Below are 21,955 nucleotides of genomic sequence, written 5' to 3'. Positions count from 1 at the left end.
GTGACACGCAGCAAAGGTCGTTGGGATCGGGACTCAAACCCGCGACGCGCTATCAGGCTGCACCAGCAGCCTAGGTGCCCGGACCACTACACACTATACCGGACCACTAAACCTTTTTTTAAAAGAACTATAGCAGCCTCTTTTTAGAATTATAATTTTGTCCCCATTTAGTTGTTTTGTCACTGTACATTTGCACATACATGACATGAGTCCTCTCTGAATTGAACCCATTACACATCATGACACTTCAACACATAGACTGGGTGGAACACTGCAGATTTTGTAATTCAGGTCCATTGTGTCATAATTCATAAGTAACTCTATGCACATACTGTATTCATGGGCCTGGGGGCTCCTATGGCACAATTAACAAAGTAAGACTGACAAAGGACCCTTGTGTCAAAAAGGCTGGTATGTTCAACTCTTTCAGTGCCATGCTTATTTATGGAATTTTGGTTCTGAGTGCCACAACCAAAATTAATTGTAAAAAAAAAAGTGCTTAGGAGCCGAGATACAGCCTTTTTCAGTAAAAAGTTAAACAAGAAGTGAATGGAGCAGCAAATCTTCAAATCGTATTTGACGTCTTGTGGCACACGGGGCGTCAGGCCTCATGACGTATTTGACGTCTTGTGGCACTGAAAGAGTTCTTAACTGTGTAAAATGTACTTGTAATAGTGGAGGGGAGGGGGGCACAGCCAATAGTCAACTATGTGATTGGTTCAATTCCCAGCTGGGGACCTGCGTTGCATATCAACCACTTGCTGACATGCAACGCCCCCTCGCTGTCTCTCTCCATTCTCATGTTCTGAATTGAACAAATCAGTAGGAAATTACGTTTTTTTTTCTTTTTTATAATAATCAAAGAAATAGCTGGTAAAGCCCTGACTCCATGATGTCTCAACATCACACATATGCTGTGACCAGATAGGACTTCCATTGTTACGAACGCCTGTACATAATAATACTGTATATGTTATAGGATATTATCCCATGATAATATCTCATCAATGGACTTGACTAGAAGGTCCTAATTAAGTTTTCTTAATTCATCTAATAGTTTTATGGTCTTCTTGTCCAAATGTCACTGGGAAGAGACACTTCGACCGCATCGCTCGGCGAAAATGTGATTTTCTACTGAAAACGAGTCGCTGATGCATCACGTTTCTCAGTTCTTACTTGATTATTATTTTCGGCGAGCACTTCGTATGGCAAAGTAGCAAATGAAACTCGACTATCTGGTCATATGCCACTCCTGCACGCCTCGTATGAGCAAGCAATGACTTGCGAGGCCACCAATGTTTTGTGCTCGAAGCTTGCTGCTCAAGCCTGGCGTTATATGTCTGCTGTACAGAACCTGCAGCAGAGGCTTTAGAGACTGAAGGGACCAAACCAGAACCCACAGAACCTGAGCCCGTACAGGCAGTGGTAGCTACGGAACCAGAACCTGTACGCAATGGCTCTAACCAACCACAGCCCGCTGGGGCTGGGGAGGTCAAAGAGCAAGTTGAGACGGGTAACTCTGCCGTAAACTCTGCCGTAACGGAAGAGGCCCCTTGCTCTTCTCAGCCGAGCGGTAAGTATCGATTCCTCTATAATCAGTCTCCAATTCTCTCTCAGTCAAAGTGCATGCGTCTGAAAAAGCTCATCCACTCTAATGCCACTGAAACCAGCCATGGAAGTCTGGAAACTCCGGTTAAATGGCAACTTTGACAGTTTTGAACCTAAATCCTCTCATTCTATCGTGAGGAGAACATGCGAAAAACACTTCCAAATGCGTTCGGTGTGTTACTCTCCAATCTCGGTCGGCCATTAGCACATAAATCATGTCAATACACTTAATTTTAGGCTGACATGTTTGTGTGCCTTTGAGAGTGAGTTCTTGACATGCAGAACACATTGGGGAGTGTTATGTCAGACTTTCGCTGTAGAATGGATTCAGGTTCAAAATCTGCAATGGTGCCCTTTAAGCAGCTACTAGTCTATACCTGGGGAAGCGCCCCAACTATGTGCACATTTACCAAAAATGCTAATGAACAGCTTCAATTTCTCATAGCTTATACTGAAGCATTCCCTCATCTCAATGTCAATAACCTTTCAAATAAATGCCGTTTCCGCTGTCTAGACCAAAGTCACCTTGTAACTAACCTGTCCCCAGGCAGTAACTATGGAAAGCCTGGTTTCCATTCCATTTTAACTATAGTGCCATCCGGTCTTAGCGTCCACCTACTCCAAAACTGTATCTGGTAATACTCACACAAACATACTACACGCACATTTGTTTCAGTATCCGCTTATTCTCTCTAGACAGGATATGCAAACTGGCAGAGCGAATGATCTCAGTCTACCATATAACTATAGCCTATAAATATCCACGCCAGCATACAATGATGATCTGCATTAACTTTTTAGCTTTACTTTCGGATCACTGTGATCGCAGAGCCCGTGCACCATTTGGTTGTGAATGTGAGGTGTCCCTGACAAGTTCAACCAAACAACAATCAATAAAACCATGGCATGGCCGTCCGGATTATGTGACCATGACTCAGATCCCATAGCCTGGCGCCCCAACTACTGTACTGACTTGGCAAACATGGTAATAAACGGCTTACATTAGGGAAAATGGAAGAATCTGCTTTGTCAGTCCCTGCCTATATGCCAATGCTGAATGCCCACTTGCATTTTCAGATTGAGTGGATGCAGATACACAGATGGACAGACAGATTTTTCTCCATTTCATTGCAGGATTCATAGTAGGACTAGCCCCATTACAAACCTCTCCCTCCACTATACAGCTCAGAGATGAGGTCCCACTGGGTTGGCTACTGGCAGCGGTAGAACACCGGCAAAGGGTCCGTAGATTACCTTTTTCACCACATCGTATCCAAAAACTAAAGGTAGTCCCCTAAACCTACAGATGTTTGAGGATTTTGCGGAACCCTATCTTTTTAGAACGGGGCGAAACATTTAGTCAGCCTGTGGCCATGTTTTCCCATTGTACCCGAACCGGGAGCAGGTTCTTCCGGGTTGAATGGGAAACATGGCCACAGGCTGACTAAATAAGCAATTTAAACGTTTTTTACAACCCCGTTCTAAAAAGTTAGGGTTCCACAAAATCCCCAAACGTCTGTAGGTTTAGGGGACTACCTTTAGTTTTTGGATACGATGTGGTGAAAAAGGTAATCCACGGACCCTTTGCCAGTGTTCTAACGCTGCTGGTAGCCAGCCCAGTGGGACCTCATCTCGGAGCTGTATAGCGGAGGGAGAGGTTCGTAATGGGGCTATAGTAAGACTAGAAGTACAGTAGGATGAGGTAATGCTACAGTATGCAGTCTTACAGTGGCTAGTGACTATTTTTTTAATCTACATAAGAGATAAGAGGCACTCAAGCTGGGTAATGGAAAGATGCTTGACTATTTGAATCACAGTTAATTTTGGGACGAAGCCGCTTAATAGACAGCGATGGCCTTTGCTTCCTTGCTGCTGTGCTATGGACACGCTCACCTACTGCAGGCAGAGTATAAGGTTTTGTGTATACAAAGACACACACAAACAGTATAGAAAGCATTAACGAATGGTGATCTCATATCGGTTACATAATTTCAATTTAACCGTTGGTTGCACCCTGTTGTTATTGCGGATGCATTTCTGTGGCTGCGACTTGAAGGCTGACCATTTTTGGGTTCACGTTCTCTCACAAACACGTGTGCACAGTATGCGTGTGTGTGTGTGTGTGTGTGTGTGTGTGTGTGTGCGCGCGCGTGCGTGTGTTTCTGTGTGTGTGAATCTTTGAGTAGCCTGAGAAGCTTGCGGTGCCGAGCACAATGCCTTGATCTCACACACAAGAGTGACCTCACACTTTCATTATATTTATAGTCTCACACAGGACACAAGTCAGTGTTGTTAGATTAGACTGGAGTCTTGCCGCTATACATCGCTGCATGCGACGCTCGGGTCCCAAGCCTTGTCTCGCCTCGCATGTCACATCCGACGGCTCGTAGCGGTCTTGCCGGTCTTGTGTCTTGTTGGCCTGCCAGTGATGGGACTTGGAACGTTGCTTGATAGTCGGGTTCTATGTGTCAATCAACCCCTTTATTTCAGGTAAAGATGATGATGCCTCGGCCACTAGCCCCTCCCCAACACCCCCGGCAGGTTGGTAACCTTGACACTCCCGTCCTTATTACATCCTTATTACCCTCCTCATTACTTCCTTATTATCTTCTCGTCACCTCCATCTCGATCACCTCGTGACGGACGGCTGCCCGGTCAGGACTTACAGTATGTCAACTCTATGGAAATGTTATGGAAATACCTCAAAAACAACACACACACACGCTCGCACACACACACACACACACACACACACACACACACACACACACACACACACACACACACACACACACACACACACACACACACACACACACACACACACACACACACCATATTTTTCTGTCCTAACAACAGGGCAGGTATATTAGGGGTCCTGGTGTTGCAGCAGTTCAAGTGCAAAGATAAGTGAGTCAACAGAGAAGCAGAATCTATTGTCATGTATGACATGTCCATGACATACATACAGTAAAGTTACTGTGTGCTATCTGTGCAAAATGATCAGAACGCCACAGCATCATTCCTACAAGCACACACAGTAAACTGCTCAGTGTTCATTTAAATGGGGTTTAAGTGATATTTCCTTGTTAAATTAAGTGTTAATTGGCTCTATTTTTTTATAGTAATCATTGCTATCGAGTGTTTCTTCAGTAACAGCGGTCTCCCCGGTTCTCCAGCTCATTAGTAAACAGATCATTCGTTTTCAGATCAGGATACCAATTTTATCCAAACAGGAGAGAGAGAACTCGTTGTATACAGGATAAGTGAAATTTTAAGTGATGAAGCAAAACAAGGAGCAGGTTCTCTGATTGGATGCAATTGGTATCCCGACCTGAAAAAGTATTTTCTGTTTATTAAAGAGCTGGGGAAACAGGGAGACTCCTGTTACTGAACAAACACTTTGATTACTGTCAGATGATTACTGTCAGAATATAAATATATATATTTATTTTGTATTTAAATATATCACTTACACCACCTTTAACTGAGTGTGTACAAAATGTACAAATTAACACTGAGGATTTTTCTGTGCATTAACCTTTATTTGATTAAAATAAAGGTATGGATGTGACAATTACATCTGACCACATGTATATATTATTTGAACAAGATAAATACATGGATGCTTATCATGTATACAGTATGCATACAGTATATGTTCTATATAATGCAATGTTATACATGTATTGTTCTATAATGTGTTATTGTTTGTAATAATATATTTTAGACCAAATATAAATGAAATATTCCTGACCCGTAGGGTATATTTCTACACTCTCAGAGATAAATTAAAATACCAGATTTGACTGTGTAGCGTTTAAAGACGATTTAAATATGTTATTCATATAGAGGTAGTATACAGTATCAATATGTTTCACAGAGTCCATTCTAATGTGTGGTGTCACAAACAGAGAATGACATGTGGGGAAAACAGGCTTGTTTTCTTGGTCTATACATTTTCTGGTCATCTGTGTGAGTTTAGTTCTGATTTCTAGGATTGGGAGAAAACCTTTCATGTTGACAAATACAGATCAAACGGTAGTCATTCATGAAAATAATACATGGATTCTTAAACTAGAATTGTGTTCCTTATGAATATGCTGTAATTATGTTCTTGTTTTGTAGTTACCTTTATGCAATCTCAATTGTATTTGGAAAAGACCAATGAATAATTTGTTGTCATTTTGTGCTGCTCAAGGGATTGAGCAGTAGGTTTTTGCATCTGTTATCAATAACAATTTTGTTAAGGGATATTTACACTATTATACAAACCATCGTCTACATTAGTTAAAATTGATTAATATCAATATATTGTGTTCTTTCTGCAGAGGATTCCAGTTCACTCAAGAAACTCTCTATTGAGCTGCCTAGTAAGATCTCTCTGTTAACCTAACCGCCATTATAGAACCTCTGACCTCACCGGTAGTCATCTCTAAATCAGAATGTAGGAAACATGCTAGGAGACATGTTTATTTCTAGAAGTTTTGGGTGTGTTTGGACATAATTATCACTATTTATAACAGACAAAACTGGAGATTTAAAACAAATGTCATTGCTAATACACAGTAGATTATTAACATAACCTTATAAAAAGAATATGTAAAACCTTTTTTCTGGTCATACAGTACAGTCTGCCCACATAAACGTACATTTATTTGAATACTGTACATTTGGAATTCTAATCATAAAGCAATTGCAGATCATATCCATGATCAAAAGCCGCATTTAGCATGTGAAGCAGCAATTAACATTTATTAGCTTTATCAGTGGTGGAAAAAGTACTCAAATGTTTTACTTAAGTAAAAGTATCAATACTGCAATGTAGAAGCACTCTGTTACAAGTAAAAGTCTGGTGTTCAAAATGCACTTGCATTTTGATTGGTATCAAAATGTACTTAAAGTACCAAAAGTAAAAGTACTGAAATGTTTGAAAATAGCAGATCTACAAGCTCACAACGCGTCGTGATGCGACGCGTTTGTGAGCTTGTAGATCTGCTATTTTCAAATAGCCTAGGTATAAAATAGGACTTAAGTGGTTATTGTATGTTTTATAATGTAATCATTTATATCTGTTACTAATAAGTAATTAGTAACTACAGTTTTCAAATAATTGTAGTGCAGTAAAAGTAAAAGTACAATATTTGCCTCCAATATTGGAAATTGGAAATGCTCAAGTAAAGTACAGATACCTCAAAATTGTACTTAAGTACAGTGCTTGAGTACATGTACTTAGTTACTTCCCACCACTGGCTTTTATTTACTAATTTAACATCAGTAGAACATCTGACAGTAAATCTGTCAGATGTCAATCTGAGAACCAGGCTTTTGATTCAGAATTCCTCATACACAGCTCTTAAAGATACCTTTTTTTGCTTGCTAACCCTGCTTGCCTATGTGTGTGTGTGTGTGTGTGTGTGTTTGCCTCAGTGGACTTTACAGTACTATTTCTTATAATATACTGTAAATTTCTCTCTGTCTTTGTTTAGATGATAGCGTCCCAATGTCGGCCATGGGGAGAAAAGACTCAGGTAATAATAGGTCACAACGGCAGTAAAAAAAAAAGAAGAAAAAAAGTGCATTAAATACAACTCTGAGGTACTTTTACAATTGACTTGAATCAGACTTAGATATAAAAACATACATTAACTGTTATGATGTATCATTATAGGTTGAGCTACCCAGCAGCACATAAGATAGTCTCGCGTAGGCAGATGATCAGAGATCTCTATAGGCGGAGATGTCCCATCGATCTCCTGGCTACACGACACTACACATAACATGTAATTTGCATATGCATATAACGGCCCCGCCGACCTTTATGAGCTGCAACATTAAAAGGTGATGAAAACATTAATGCATTACTAATTGCAATCCAATAATATGATTGTGGAATGTACCATTCTGCATAATGAGTAATTTTGACTACTTTAATTATATTTTTTGCTACTCTTGACTTGTATCAGAGTATTTCCACATTGTGGTATTGCTACCTCTACGTTTACTTAGTAAACAAATACTTAGTTGACCGTGTAGTGATCGGCTCTGTACTTGATTTTTTTTATCCCTCTACACCAAAATCTCTTTGCCGAATATAGCAGACCTACAAGCTCACAATGCATCGCATCAGGACGCGGTGTTAGCTTGTAGATCGTCTATTTTCGGTGAGTGTTCCCAGAATAGGGATGCTAGGATTCAAGTGGTTAAGTAAAAAAACATGAAGACTTCCACCACCAAACCAGAATACGGTCAATGGACTTTTTATTTTTACACTTTGAGAAGAATCTCAAATATTTATTTTCCTTTTGTACATACTGTACATACTGTATAGTGTATATACTTTACATAGCTGGTCGAATGCCTGGAAGAGCTGAAGCTTACAGCATCTGTCGCTATGAAAAAGATGGGTCTCCTCAAACACCATAGCAAACGTGCTGCTTATCTGCTACACCGCTTGTAGGAAGCTATGAGGCCTTTGGAGTCATCTTTTTCATTGGCATAAAAAAAAAGAACACACACACACGCACGCACGCACGCACGCACGCACGCACGCACACACACACACACACACACACACACACACACACACACACACACACACACACACACACACACACACACACACACACACACACACACACACACACACACACACACACACACACACACACACACACACACACACACACACACACACCAATATTAAACTTGTCGAGTAGGATCTCTTCTCAAATATCGCAGCGGTTTTTAGTGCCTCGAGATGAAGACCTAAAGAAGACTCCAAAAATTAAGAATTTATCCTAACCATTATTTTGTCTCATCTAACTGTATAAGATATTGATGAAAATGTTTTTTGATGACATATTATGTTCATTGTTCCATATTGTCTGTTCCATGCTTTCCGTCTTGCAAAGAGCTTAACAGCAGTTGTCAAGGAGTTTGATGTATGGTGACAGTGAGTGAGTGTTGAAAACATTGGACGTCATTTAGGTCTGGGTGATATGACTTCAAATCAATATCATGATTATTTCAAACTTTCACCTCGATTACGATTGATGAACGATTATTTTATATACTATTTTTGGGTGAATCCCTTTAAGGTTTTTGTGTGTCAATTCGATTATGAGAAATAAAAAAATTATATAAAAACGGATTCTCGAATTATTCCATTCATGAGCAACATTACTTTGATTAGAGGTTCTAAATGTTGGTTTTGATATATTTTCGGTTAATTGCCCAGCACCTAACATCTGTCATGTACTGTATGTCTCTCCTCCGGTGATGTGAACACTTTCAAAAGAAAAGGTGGGTCTATGACATTCTATACCTGTACCGCCTCTGACTATTCTTGATCAACAGCAAAGGAGACCCCTGTGTGATGGTGCGTGTGTGTGTGTGTGTGTGTGTGTGTGTGTGTGTGTGTGTGTGTGTGTGTGTGTGTGTGTGTGTGTGTGTGTGTGTGTGTGTGTGTGTGTGTGTGTGCGCGCGCGCGCGCACACATGTGTGTGTGTGTGTGTGTGTGTGTGTGTGTGTGTGTGTGTGTGTCTCTCCTGCTTGATCCAGTGTGGTCTCTGGGAGAAGCTATGAACCCAGACGACCTGGAGAAACCCGTGGAGCTTCCACCACTGTCCACTCTGCTCATAGAGAAACCTGAGCCAATCAACTCTGTGGATGTGGGTGAGTGAGGAGAAACGCACATGAGGTCAGCATGATCGTTGCTGTCGGTGGAAGCCTCGTACTGTATGTCCAAAACGCAGTGGTGTAAAGTAACTAAGTACATTTACTCGACTCAAGTACTGTACTTGAGGTACTTTTACTTTACTGGAGTATTTCCAATGTTTAATACTTTTACTTCTACTCGACTACATCTCAGAGGCAAATATTGTACTTTTGTTGCACTACAATTATTCGAAAACTTTAGTTACTTTGCAGATATAAATTATTATATTATAAAACATAACCACTTTAGGCACGTTTTATATATAGGCTATTTGAAAATAGCCAATCTACAGATCGGCTATTCTCAAACATTTTAGTACTTTAACTTTTGGTACTTTCAGTATATTTTGATGCCAATACTTTTGTACTTTTACTCAAGTAACATTTTGAACATGGGCCTTTTAGAGTATTTCTACATTGCAGTGTTGATACTTTTACTTAAGTAGAAAATGTGAGTACTTTTGATAGGTAATTTTGTGGAGGAGCTGTGTTTCACACGATCCTTCTGTTTGTTAACCACTTCAAAAGATTCGGGGATGCCAGGTTTCATGGGGTTTAGGTTAAAACACGCTAAGAGCCAATTCATCTGGAAGATGCCGCGGTAGCAAAACGCAGTCAAGTCCCGCGGTGGGTCATTTTTATAGAGGAGCTGCGTTTCACTGGGTTCTTCTGTCCCAGGTTGCGACATCAACTTCACCGCTAAGGTGGAGGCCAAGGATCTGCTGCGTAAGCCCACCATCAAGTGGTTCAAAGGGAAGTGGATGGACTTGTCGAGCAAGACAGGGAAACACTTGCAACTCAAAGAGACCTTTGACCGATTCACCAAGGTATACTCCTCACGCTGAACTCCTTCTCTGCATGTTTGAGGTACTGTACTGTAAGTCTCAGGTTAGCCCTATCTCTGTGACCTCCCCAATGCCTGGAGCTCGGGACTCGGTCACATACGTATAGTGGCTGATCCAAGCTGGAACAATAGATTGATTGGTCATTAATCCATTAAGACCGAGAACGCATCGGTGTCATTTTAAGATTTCTTTGGGTATTAAAAAATAGCAGATGTACAGCGAGTGCCGCACTATGAGCTTGTAGATCTGCTATTTTAGTGGAAAATGTGTGCAAATCCTTGAATGTACGTATATGTTTAATTTTTATCTGTGCTTCTGGGTGTCCCTGGAACAAAATAATTTCAGATGGGGGTCGGCGGCCAAATACATATAATTTTGGGGGTCCATGACATGAAAAAGTTTGAGAAACACTGATATATAGCAAACGTACGTTTTTTTTCAGAAAACTGTTTGGATTCAGAAGACATTAGTAGATGCGTTCCCGGATTGAATGGGTTGAATGTATTAATGTAATAATTACGGGCCCCCTCCCCAGGGAGAACTTGGCCCCATTGACCTGCATGGTCCATAATCCATGTCCATGTCACTGTTTGCAGATTCACACGTTCGAGATGCACATCATCAAAGCCAAAGACACCTACGCAGGGAACTACCGCTGCGAGGTCACCTACAAGGATAAGTTTGACACCTATTCTTTTGACTTGGAGGTGAAAGGTTCGTCAGGTTTGTGCATGCCCCTTATGCATGACACACACAGCCAGCCTACCGCAACACACAGGCCACGTCAAAACTGACTGTATGCTCTGTGTCTTTGTCTTTTCAGAACCCGAACCGAGCAACCAGAATCTCAATATTCTATCGGCGTTCAAGAGAAGGTAATAAGAGGAACAACAACAACAGCAACACATGTTTTGATACAGTCAGCTTACAAGCTTTCAAGAGAAACTCATGATCAGCATTACATCTAGCTACATATAATTAGCCTGGCGTAGCTAGACTATATCACTGCGTGGATATGAGTCTGGTGCTTCCATGAGGACGTTTTTTTTCCCAAGGGGCGGGATCAAAACAATGGCCCTCGACGCAATTGGTTAGACCTACAACCAACTACCAATTACAGTCTCCCATATTCGAATACTGGGCCCTGATTGGTTACCCACGTCTTCTGGAGCAGGAAATGGATTCTCTATGGAGCGGTGCCAGACCCAAATCCCAGAGTGCAATTTTTTTTGCACTCGCAGATTCGTCTGGTCCCAGGCTAACATATAATATAAGCCCTATATATTTAGTCATATGATGAATAGCAAAAATAGGAGATCTACAAGCTCACAATGCATCGCATTGCGACATGTAATGACCTTATAGATCCGCTATTTTTGTTATTTTTGAATAAATAAATAAAAACATTAAAATATTTAGTAATTAAAAAAAGAAGCACAATTAAATAAATGTTTCGTCTATAATGGCATGCCCAAAATAGGGACGCCAAGGTTATTGTGGTGGACAAGCTCCCCCCTATAGGGTAAGTCTTCTACATGAATAGCAATGTACCACGCTTCCACCATAGACGTGTATCATTCACGAATAGCAATGTACCACAGCCTCCACCATAGAATCGTATCATTCAGACCAGGATCTCTGACAGACTGTTAATACTACTAAATACTTGCTCGTCCGACTTCAAGAACGGAGCAAGGATTCATCATTCTTATAGGAGCCCTCATGTTCCATGAGGCAAACTATGACAAGTTTTCCGTGACGAATTAGTGTGGAAAGATGGTTGTTCAAATGTCATTCACCTTTCTCTCAAAGGTAATTACAAAATCAACCAGCCAACTCAACGTGTTTTATCTGATCAAAAGGCCAACGCTTGCATTTCAAATCTCCCTCCCAACAATGTGTCTGAAAACTAAAGCAATGCAAAGCAACCCCCGCAGTACCAGACCATTATTATCACAATGGTCGCTGCTCAGCCATGTTGAATTCCAACATGGCAGGAGCATTGTGGGAATGTTCTTCTGGGAAAGAAAGCTCTCGGTCCTGCTAGACACAAACTGGTTTGCTCCGAGCCGCTCGGCCCGGAGAGGAAGGGTGTTGTGTTAGCTCCGATCGTGCATAGGTTTCCATAAGCAGTGGTGGTAAAAGTACTCAATTTACTTAAGTAAAAGTATCAATACTGCAATGTAGAAATACTCTGTTACAAGTAAAAGTACCAGTATTCAAAATGTACTTGAGTAAAAGTACAAAAGTATTGGCATCAAAATATACTTAAGTACTAAAAGTAAAAGTTCTCATTATGCACAATGTATCATTTCACACGTTTCCAAATGCATAAAATCCTTTGAAAATAGCCAATCTACAAGCTCACGACACGTCGTGAGCTTGTAGATCTGCTATTTTCAAACAGCCAAAATATATTATAGGTCTGAACTGGTTAATGTATGTTTTACAAAGTCACTAGTAACTAAAGTGGAGTAAAAGTATAATATTTGCCTCTGAGATGTAGTGGAGTAGAAGTAAAAGTATTGAAAATTGGAAATACTCAAATTAATTAAAAGTACCTCAAAATTGTACTCAAGTGCAGTAGTTGAGTAAATGTACTTCCACCACTGTCCATAAGCCAACGCTGATGCACCGATTGAACTCAGAGCCCTGCTGCTTTGCATTGCTGTTTTAGCATTGTTTTCTAGTTGCCTGTATCTGTGTCTGTTCTGAACAAGTCTCTATTAATATGTTCTTGTTAACAACAGCGGTGAAGGACAAGGTGATGATGAAGGGACACTTGACTTTAGTGGGCTCCTTAAACATAGGTGAGGAACGACGTCGCTTTGCCTTTTTTTTTGTCATTCTTTTTTTATATTGGTCACTCTTTTTTTTCCTTTAAAGCCCTCATCTGGGAAATGCTTTTTGCCTCTCTCTTTTTTGTCTTTTATAAAATATAATATGTTGCTCTAGAGCAACCATACTTTTTCTCCTCCAAGTAATCTTTCTGGTATAGTCTATATATATTGTGTGTATTACGGCATGTAAAACACCTCATTACCGTTCAAATGGGACTCTAGCAGCAGTACAGTTTTATCACAACATAAAACAAATACCTACGATGAGGTAATAATAACTTTATAAACACGCCATGACATATATATTGGACATGGTGAAACTATACAGTGCAAAATAATATTTTAAACCTCATAGTGTGAGTTTTAGATTATTATTTTTTTGGGGGGGGAGGGTTGGTTGTTTTTTTTCCGCCAAGACTCTATAATGTCAGCACCAATAGATTTAGACGGTGACACTGTTCACTGAAGATAAACGACACATTTATTTTGGGCTTGTCTCTTCTTCTTCCCCTATATATTCAGAAATCAAAGGTTAGTAGAGAGAGTACCGTAGGTAATTAAACCATTAGACCGAACCGCCGGTAAGTAACCCATAGAGTCCCCCAGCATGAAATGTATAGCTCTAGAAACTAGACAAGCAAGAGTGTTGGCCTACTGTAGTCTGGTTAACACTTCATTTGAAGACAGCATTCCTAAATGTTCCTGCCAGCACTCGGTAATGATGGAAATGGGGCTTTGAATCATATTTGAGATGGGTGGCTATTGTTCGGAATGCAAGCTGTCGCCACTCTCGACGCTAAAGCGTGATTTACACTTAGCTGCCTGCCGGTGGCGCACACGAAAGCTTACAATGTGTCACGCTGCCTGCGATGTATTGTCAGCTTGTAGATCGGCTATTTTCGGGGCGTGACATTGGCGCGCAACCAAGTATAAATCAGGTGGGATTCATACTTTGTCACACAACCCTTTCGCTCGACAAAAATAACATACTTTCAAACAAACAACAAAACCCCAAAAACTTTTTTTTGGTTCGTTTTTTTACGGTTGTAAATAACGTCATTTTTGTCGAACGATGCTTGACTAAAAAGCTGTGTGACAAAGTATAATTGAAACCTTATGAGACAAAGAGCAGCATTTTGGATCATTGATGAAGTGCTGGGGGATCATCCATGATGCTGTAAAATAGTGTTACAACTACATTCATATTTTCTTTTCAATGTAGAAATATAAGGCAAATACCACAATGTTTATTTCAGCCTTCTTGATAACTGCCTGAAAATAAACAAGATGGGAAAAAATAAATAAATAAACCTACAAAGAATGGAATAATATTTAGTGCTTTTCACCTTGAAACCTTTCGGACATTTTGGGAAAATGTCGATGAGAGAAAGGACTGACTGAATGTTCTTTATTCAGCCAAACTAATGCATCTACTCACGTTCAACATACTTATTAACTTGGTTCTCACAGATCTAACCTTTCTTTGGTCACCTTCATTGGTCTAACAGTGTCAGAGCATCTGTGACGTGGTGACTGAAACACACACACACACACACACACACACTCAAACAAAGGGATGGGCTATAGCTGAGAATGACAAAATACAAGGAGAAATAAATGATACAACGATTCTTGTGGGAAGGTTCCCCTTTATAGTCCCTGCATGCCGCCACTTCAATGACTTCACAAAAGCTATCATTTTGAATCCATCGAGTCCCTAAACACATAAAAACACAATACTGCCATAATGATCCATCATCCATGTCTGACATTGAGTTCTGTTCATGACTAGAGCACTGATAAAATAATGACTCATTTTCTTTAATCTCTCCACTTAAATAAACTGCAAATCTTAACAAGGATGGATAGATACTGTAGATAGATAGATAGATAGATAGATAGATAGATAGATAGATAGATAGATAGATAGATAGATAGATAGATAGATAGATAGATAGATAGATAGATAGATAGATAGATAGATAGATAGATAGATAGATAGATAGATAGATATTTTCAGAGCGCAACACCCACGCGCAACCAAACATAAAAGGACTTTTCTTTTAGTTCTACTGGATCTCTTCTCCACTCGTCCCTCGCTAACATTTTTGTCTAGTTTTTATTTGTTGACTAGTTTTAGTCATCGTAGCTTAGCTTACTTTTTATTTAGTTTTCGTCAGTGAAATAAGGTAGTCTACGAACATTTTTCGTCATAGTTTTAGTCGACAAAATCAACACTGGTGTAGACATCACAATCTGAATGCATCCACCTTTTATTCTATTTTATTTATTTACTATACCTGTAACCTTGTAAAAGAGCAGTTTTATTCAGCTTGGCTAATCATAAATTGATGATAAAAATGCTGGTTTAACACATTGGGTGCCAGAGGTTTATTAAAATATTATACGTTGAGTGCCAGCATTTCTTCCATCCACTTGCGTTATACATTTCGTGCTGTGAGAAGCCCCGACGCGGAAATGCATGTAAACAAAGCGTGCGTGCGAGACGGCGGAGGGTCCCGACTAACGCCTGGAACAATAATATTTCCAACGCGACCCTCCATTGCAGCGTGATCGCCGATCGAAAACGGCTCGTTTCCACCACATTAAAAAGAAATGGAGATATTAAGCTTTTAATCAAGGAGATAACATTGAAAACGCCGACCGGAAGGATTTTTGACATGGAGCCACATCCAGCCTCTTCTTCTCAGAAACTGCTTGGGTGATGTCAAAGTTTCGTTTTAGCGCCCCACGTGGCCCACATGTATAAAAATAGAATTGGGTCAAAAACGGTCCGGACCGTTTTCGGCACTTCTCGTTTGGACCCTCAAAAACGGTCCGGACCGTTTTTGGCATTCAATGTGTTAATCATAATATGAGGGAAATCGTGCTATCCCTTGACATTGGCACAGGCGTGCTGAGATAGGCCTACAGTACTCCTATGTGCCAAGGATTATTGCTTAATGAACTGGTTCAATGCGTCGGGGGTCCGGGGACCACCAGGGGTCCAAATGGACCCTTACGGGTCTGTAGCTCAGAGAGTGTACAAGTGAAATCAAATGGACCCGTATGGGTCAATTTATACACTCTACATAGATAGATAGACCTTTGTTGATCCCATGGAAAAAGTGTTGTCGGATAAAGGGAAGAAATAACATTAGAGCAGCGCCACTACTAATGAACTACAGCATATTGTACAATAGTATACACCTATACAACTAGCCGCCACAATGCAGAAAAAGACACACGGTTACAGTGTAATCCCAGTATTCTGCCCAAGCACAACCCAGTACGTAAGCTAAGGGTATACAGTACACACATCTCAATACTGCAGAACCCGCACTGCAGAACAAAAAACAACTCTCTGGGGTAAATAAGCACTGAGGATTTTACGGCGTAAATTGGGGTTCCCCTTCAAAGACCCTCAGCTCAGTTTGATATGCATTAGGCCACAAACTCCCCAATCTACACTCCCCCAATCCTCAGTATTAATTTATCTCTGAGAGTGTACAAATGGAACCAAATTGGATTTGTACAGTCTCAGAGTTACAGACCTGCCAGAGTCTATTTAGTGGTCCTCGGACCTGACCTTGAGAACTGGTGGCTGTCCAATAACACTGTCCACAAAGTTTGAGCGCAGATTGGGCCTATATATGAAGCCTAAAGCATAATTCAGAGGAAAATGAAGATGGCAGGAAATCCATAATGCTGGATTGTTGTCGACACTCCAAGCACCAATTTAACGAGTGAAATGTCATCTCACATCTCACATACCGCTGCAATCCTGTCACACATAACCCTTGACCTCTAGGGCTGATGTCACAGCACATAATAGACCGTAGCTTACCACGCCCATCCCTTTGTGTGACATGTCCCGAGGAACTCCTTATTGGCTGACAAGAGGTTCACAGGCCAGACGCAAACGAGTAGTACAGCACACTAGGGGCCCAACAATTTATCGAATTCATGGATTTAATCGATAATACAAATAAATAATCAGTAATCGATTTTAATAAACATTATTGATTTTGGGGGATTTTCTTTCTACTTTTTTCTCCCAAACATTTTCTTAAGAGTAGCGAAAATAGCAGATCTATAAGCTCACAACGTGTTGCACGATGCAATGTGTTGTGAGGTGTAGATTGGCTATTTTTGCTGTGTAGAAGTAAAAGTCTAAGTATAAGTCGTTAATCAGACTAATCAATTTAGTCGATTATTATATATTTTTTTAATTGTCCACATAACAAATTAAACAATAAAACTTGCTTCTCGATTATTACTAAAAGTAATCAATACCACTTAACAGAAAATCTTAGATATTGATCGATCGAAAGTAATCGATCAATCAAATATTCAACCACAAGCGATAATTCTTATTCAAATTGATTACAGATTATTTTTTCATAATCAATTAAATGGACTAGTTTGATGAACTGATGCACTCCTCTAGTCTAGTTCAGTTCCCCATCAGAAACAGTTCAGTTCCCCATCAGAAACAGTTCCTCCGGACACGTTGCTAAATCTCAGACCATGTGACCCCCGCCCTCACAACCTCACCTTGTATCCGAACCGAAACCCCAGGGAGCCCAAACAGGAGGAGCAACCCGACGTGGACGTGTGGGAGATCCTGAAGAACGCCAAGCCGGACGAATACGAGAAGATAGCGTTCAACTACGGCATCACAGACCTCAGGGGCCTGCTGAAGAGGCTGAAGAAGACCAAGAAAGAGGAGAAGAAGAGTGAAGGTATGGTAATCGATGCTTGAGTCAAGTTTGAGATGCTCTGTTATATAGGTGCAGTAGTACTACATCAGTGGTTCTCAACCTGTGGGCCGGGGGCCCACATGGAGCCTTGAATGCATGGAGATTTTTTTAGTTTTTGTCGCATTCCTAAGCCATTAATTTGATGACCGGCGGAGACTCAAAGAGTCTCCATTGAGACTTTCTTTAACCAAAAAATATCACTTAAACTATCTTTAACCACCTGTCCCTCATGCAACATAATTCAAGACCTTGTTTAAAACTACAATCTTAAAAGGGATAGTTCACCCAAAAAATTACTTTCAATTACACACCTCATGAAGCCTTGAATTCATGGATTTTTTTTTGTTTTTGTCGCATTCCTCAGCCAATAATTTTATGACCGGCGGAAAGATGCTAATGTCTCCGTCTAGGAGACTCAAAGTTGACACTTTGAGTCTCCTACCGGAGTCGCCGTCGGTCATCACATTTTTGGCTTAGGAATGCAACAAAAACAAAAAAATCTCCATGAATTCATGTCTCCATGGGGTGTGTAATCGATAGAAAAAATGTCATTTTGGGGGTGAACTACCCCTTTAACTTTATGCTGGCACACACAAACACGTAAATGAAACACATCCACTATTAAAGTTAATAATAATAATAATAATTAATGTCTGGATGTGAGGAAACCTTAACCGTGGATACAGGATAAGCGTTGTGATATTCAATGACCAACTCTTGTGTCCTCACTTTGACTTTTCTGGAAGCTTTTGCAAAGAAACTGGAGCCGGCGTATCAGGTGGACAAAGGTGGAAAGATCCGCTTCGTGGTGGACCTGGCCGACCCCACCGTTGAGCTGAAATGGTACAAAAACGGACAGGAAATCAGATCGACTCCAAAGTACGTAACAATATCTTCTTCCTGTTCCTGTGTTTCATCCTTTTATGTCCTCTCCCCCCCTCTCAACTTTCACACAAATGAAAAGCATTTTGGGACATTTTTTGTTTTCATCATGAAATGGGTTTCATTTGTGATTTCGGACCTTTTTGATAAATGTCTTGTTTTATTTTGTCGCGTCAAAACAAACGTTGTCTGTAAGGCAGCGCACATCCACTTGGTTTGAGCCGTCACTTTTTTCACTATACTTTGTTTTACATTTTTATAGGCCAAAACACCACTTTTACAGTGCTGGTTCTCAACGTAGGGTATGTGGACCCCCAGGGGACTTTGAGGAGTTACAGTACAGAGTCTTTAACTCTGAGACTGTTCAAATGGAACCAAATAATGGACCCTTACAGGTTCCCCTGGTGGTCCCTGGAGCCGACATTTAGAAACAGTGGTTTATATTCAGCATGCACAGGCCCTTATATTCCTAAACACTACTTAGTTTATAGAATGACAAACCAGTACCATTACGAATGTGTACGCGTGTGCGTGCGCACACACACACACACACACACACACACACACACACACACACACACACACACACACACACACACACACACACACACACACACACACACACACACACACACACACACACACACACACACACACACACACACAACTGTCCTGTGAACCAGCTGCACTATGGTGTGCCTCCCTCAGAGCTGCCTCTTTGGGTGGAAGTGCAGTGCTTTCTGTCCACTGTCTGTTCTCCTTTAACATGAACTACATTTCCTTCTCTGCACAGGAAAAAGGCGGTACCTCCTTCACAGGTCTTTAATGAAGCATGGCTTTGATACCTTTTAATACCTGCAAGGCTGTTACGAACGATCATGAGATTTTACGATGATTAAGTGTCACACAAATAATTGCGATTAACGATTTAATTCTGTTTTTGATATTGAACATTATGAATAAAACATTTCTGTTTGTAAAAAAAAGATTGCAAAGGTCAGTGTAACAGTTGGCCAAAGAGCTAAGGCTCCACAAATGCAAATTTTGGTATTTTGTTTACCTCCAAACTACCATAAGATAAGTTATATGGATTTATACAGTGCAGGCCATGGGCAAAAATGATACTTCAAAAATAAATACGATTGGCCAAAAATAAAGTTCCAAATATAGGAAATGAACAATTGACAGCTAAACTAAGAAAAACAACAAACCAAGAACTCAATATAGCCGATTAACTGTAAAGGTCCTTGCACACTGGTGCGTCTTTTCGTTGCGTTTTTTTTTTTTCATTGTTTTTTCAATTTTTTTCATTGTTGTAAAAAAAACGCAACGAAAAGACGCACCAGTGTGCAAGGACCTTAACAGGCAATGCCCTTCGCCCCTATGGCCGTGGCAGCTCTCCCCTGGTGTTGTCTAAGCTAACTGTTAGCCCACGCCAAAACTCTATAGCCACTTCCAGCCTCCATTATATAGCAGGTGGACCATGCCAAAACACAATTATTAATTTGTAATACAATTAATTCAAAACACGGATAACCATACCCCATGAGTTATGTTACACAATCATAATATGTTTTACAAAACAAATTCCAAATACATATTTCAGGCACCAAATCACTGACAAGATTAGTAAAATGAGATTTATCCTAATCCTGTACCGGCTATTTCCATAATTATGACGAGTAGGAAAAATAATTGTGATTAGGTGATTATGTAAGAATTGTGACAGGCTTAAATACATGTTATATTCAGCAGTCATCATGACATTTTAGTTGACAATTAATTGTCATATAAATAATTGCGATTAATGATTTAATTGTGCCCACATATCACACAGGCTGAGGGCTAGCAAGAAAAACATAAATCCTGTTGTTGTCCGTTTATCTGAACTTTCCACAGCACTCCTCTGAGACATAGAGCAAGTAGACATAAACGGTGGCATCTTATAATGGACATTAGTGAGGACCAATTATTATGAACATAAGGTTGAAAATGGGGGAAGTGGTCCTTTAAGTAGAACATCAAGTTGTAGTTCAAAGCCATGCCAGGTTAAAGCCATCTGGGAGGTCATTGCAGTTTTCTGGTCTCTGGTTCCTGGACTTGCTGAAGTCCTGAAGACTCCACTGTAATGTCTCTCTCTGTGTTGTAACCCTGTCTACTGCTGACAACCTACAGTACCTTCCCCTCTAGGCCAGTGGTTCTCAAACAGACCCCCAAAATGATACGTATTTGGCTGCGGACCCCCATCTCATATTTTGTGACAGTGACCCCCAAGAAGCAAAGACTTAAGTTAAACATATGTTCGCTTTAAAAATATATATATATTCAAAGATTTGCACAAACTTTCACGATTTTTCAAAAATAGCAGATCTACAAGCTCATAGTGCAGCACTCAGTGCCGCGCTATGAGCTTGTATATCTGCTATTTTAGAACAGCCAAAGTATAACATGGTTAAAGTGGTTAAAATGATTGTGTAACCCTAATTTAGTAACTAATTGTAACTAATGTAGCTGGGGACCGCCTGGTACCCCCAGTACCGCCTGGTACCCCCCCCCCCCCCCCCAAGGACCCCACTTTGAGAACCACTGCCTCTAGGCATGATGTCTCTCTGTCCTGTGTCTGTTTGTCTGTCTGTTTGTCCGTGTCATGTGCCATGCCCTTGCCATGGTGCTCTTTCCTGTCCTTCTGCCATACTCATATCCTGTACACTTCCTGTGTCTCCTCCGGCCCCATGCATTCTGGCTCCACCTTAAGTCAAAGGAAGTAAGTTTGTCCACAGGCTTTGTTTCCCTACTTCACAGCGGGATATTGTTCTACAGCCAGATTCTACCAAGCCCCGCCCTGCCTGCCTTGCGATTGGCTGAATGCAAAAACGAAAAAACAAGGACTCCGCCCCCAGAGGGGACGGTGGGGGCGTTGTCACATTCTAAGACAGCCCAAAACCCACATTTTTTACTGGTCTGGTCTGGTGGTGTGCCTCGCTGAGCATTAGACTACCAAACTCAACCCCTCGTAATCGAGTCCCACTGCCTGCACTCTTTTTCCGACAACCAGATTTTTTTTTTTGCCAATAAAGTGTCGTTTTGGACCGCGACGGAGGCGTACAGTCTCAAGCAAACTTGAGCCACGAGAGGCAGCGCCGAGCGAGCTAAAGTGAGCAAGTTGCCGTGCCGAACGTTGCAAAGTTCGCTTGAGCCTATACTCAGCGCCGTCCGAGTTATGTACCGATAGGCACAGAATCGTAAATCATGTTTTGGGGCGAGTCTTTGCCCCAACTGCCACTTAAAGTGACTACTG

At 40.8% G+C, this 21,955-nt stretch overlaps 1 protein-coding gene across 9 annotated transcripts in view; it reads left to right on the top strand.

The window, feature by feature from the left end:
- The window catches only part of mybpc1 (myosin binding protein C1), a 58,991-nt gene that overhangs the window by 14,384 nt on the left and 22,652 nt on the right, over positions 1–21,955 (top strand). For 2 of the 9 annotated variants that reach the window (XM_080420751.1, XM_080420752.1), the window contains exons 4-14: positions 1,352–1,573; positions 4,099–4,149; positions 5,940–5,981; positions 7,098–7,139; positions 9,172–9,285; positions 10,006–10,154; positions 10,769–10,895; positions 10,996–11,047; positions 12,923–12,982; positions 17,594–17,757; positions 18,522–18,654. In XM_080420751.1, coding sequence (XP_080276877.1) covers positions 1,352–1,573; positions 4,099–4,149; positions 5,940–5,981; positions 7,098–7,139; positions 9,172–9,285; positions 10,006–10,154; positions 10,769–10,895; positions 10,996–11,047; positions 12,923–12,982; positions 17,594–17,757; positions 18,522–18,654 — 1,156 coding nt within the window. The remainder of the gene's footprint in view (positions 1–1,351; positions 1,574–4,098; positions 4,150–5,939; positions 5,982–7,097; positions 7,140–9,171; positions 9,286–10,005; positions 10,155–10,768; positions 10,896–10,995; positions 11,048–12,922; positions 12,983–17,593; positions 17,758–18,521; positions 18,655–21,955) is intronic. The other 7 variants (XM_080420757.1, XM_080420756.1, XM_080420753.1 and 4 more) reach the window with 6 other exon arrangements.

The sequence above is a fragment of the Gymnoscopelus braueri genome (genome assembly GCF_963280865.1).
Source record: "Gymnoscopelus braueri genome assembly, chromosome: 23".
Classification (NCBI taxonomy): domain Eukaryota; kingdom Metazoa; phylum Chordata; class Actinopteri; order Myctophiformes; family Myctophidae; genus Gymnoscopelus; species Gymnoscopelus braueri.
The sequence above is the reverse complement of the archived record's forward strand: the minus strand, read 5'-3'. Positions and strand labels throughout refer to the sequence as shown.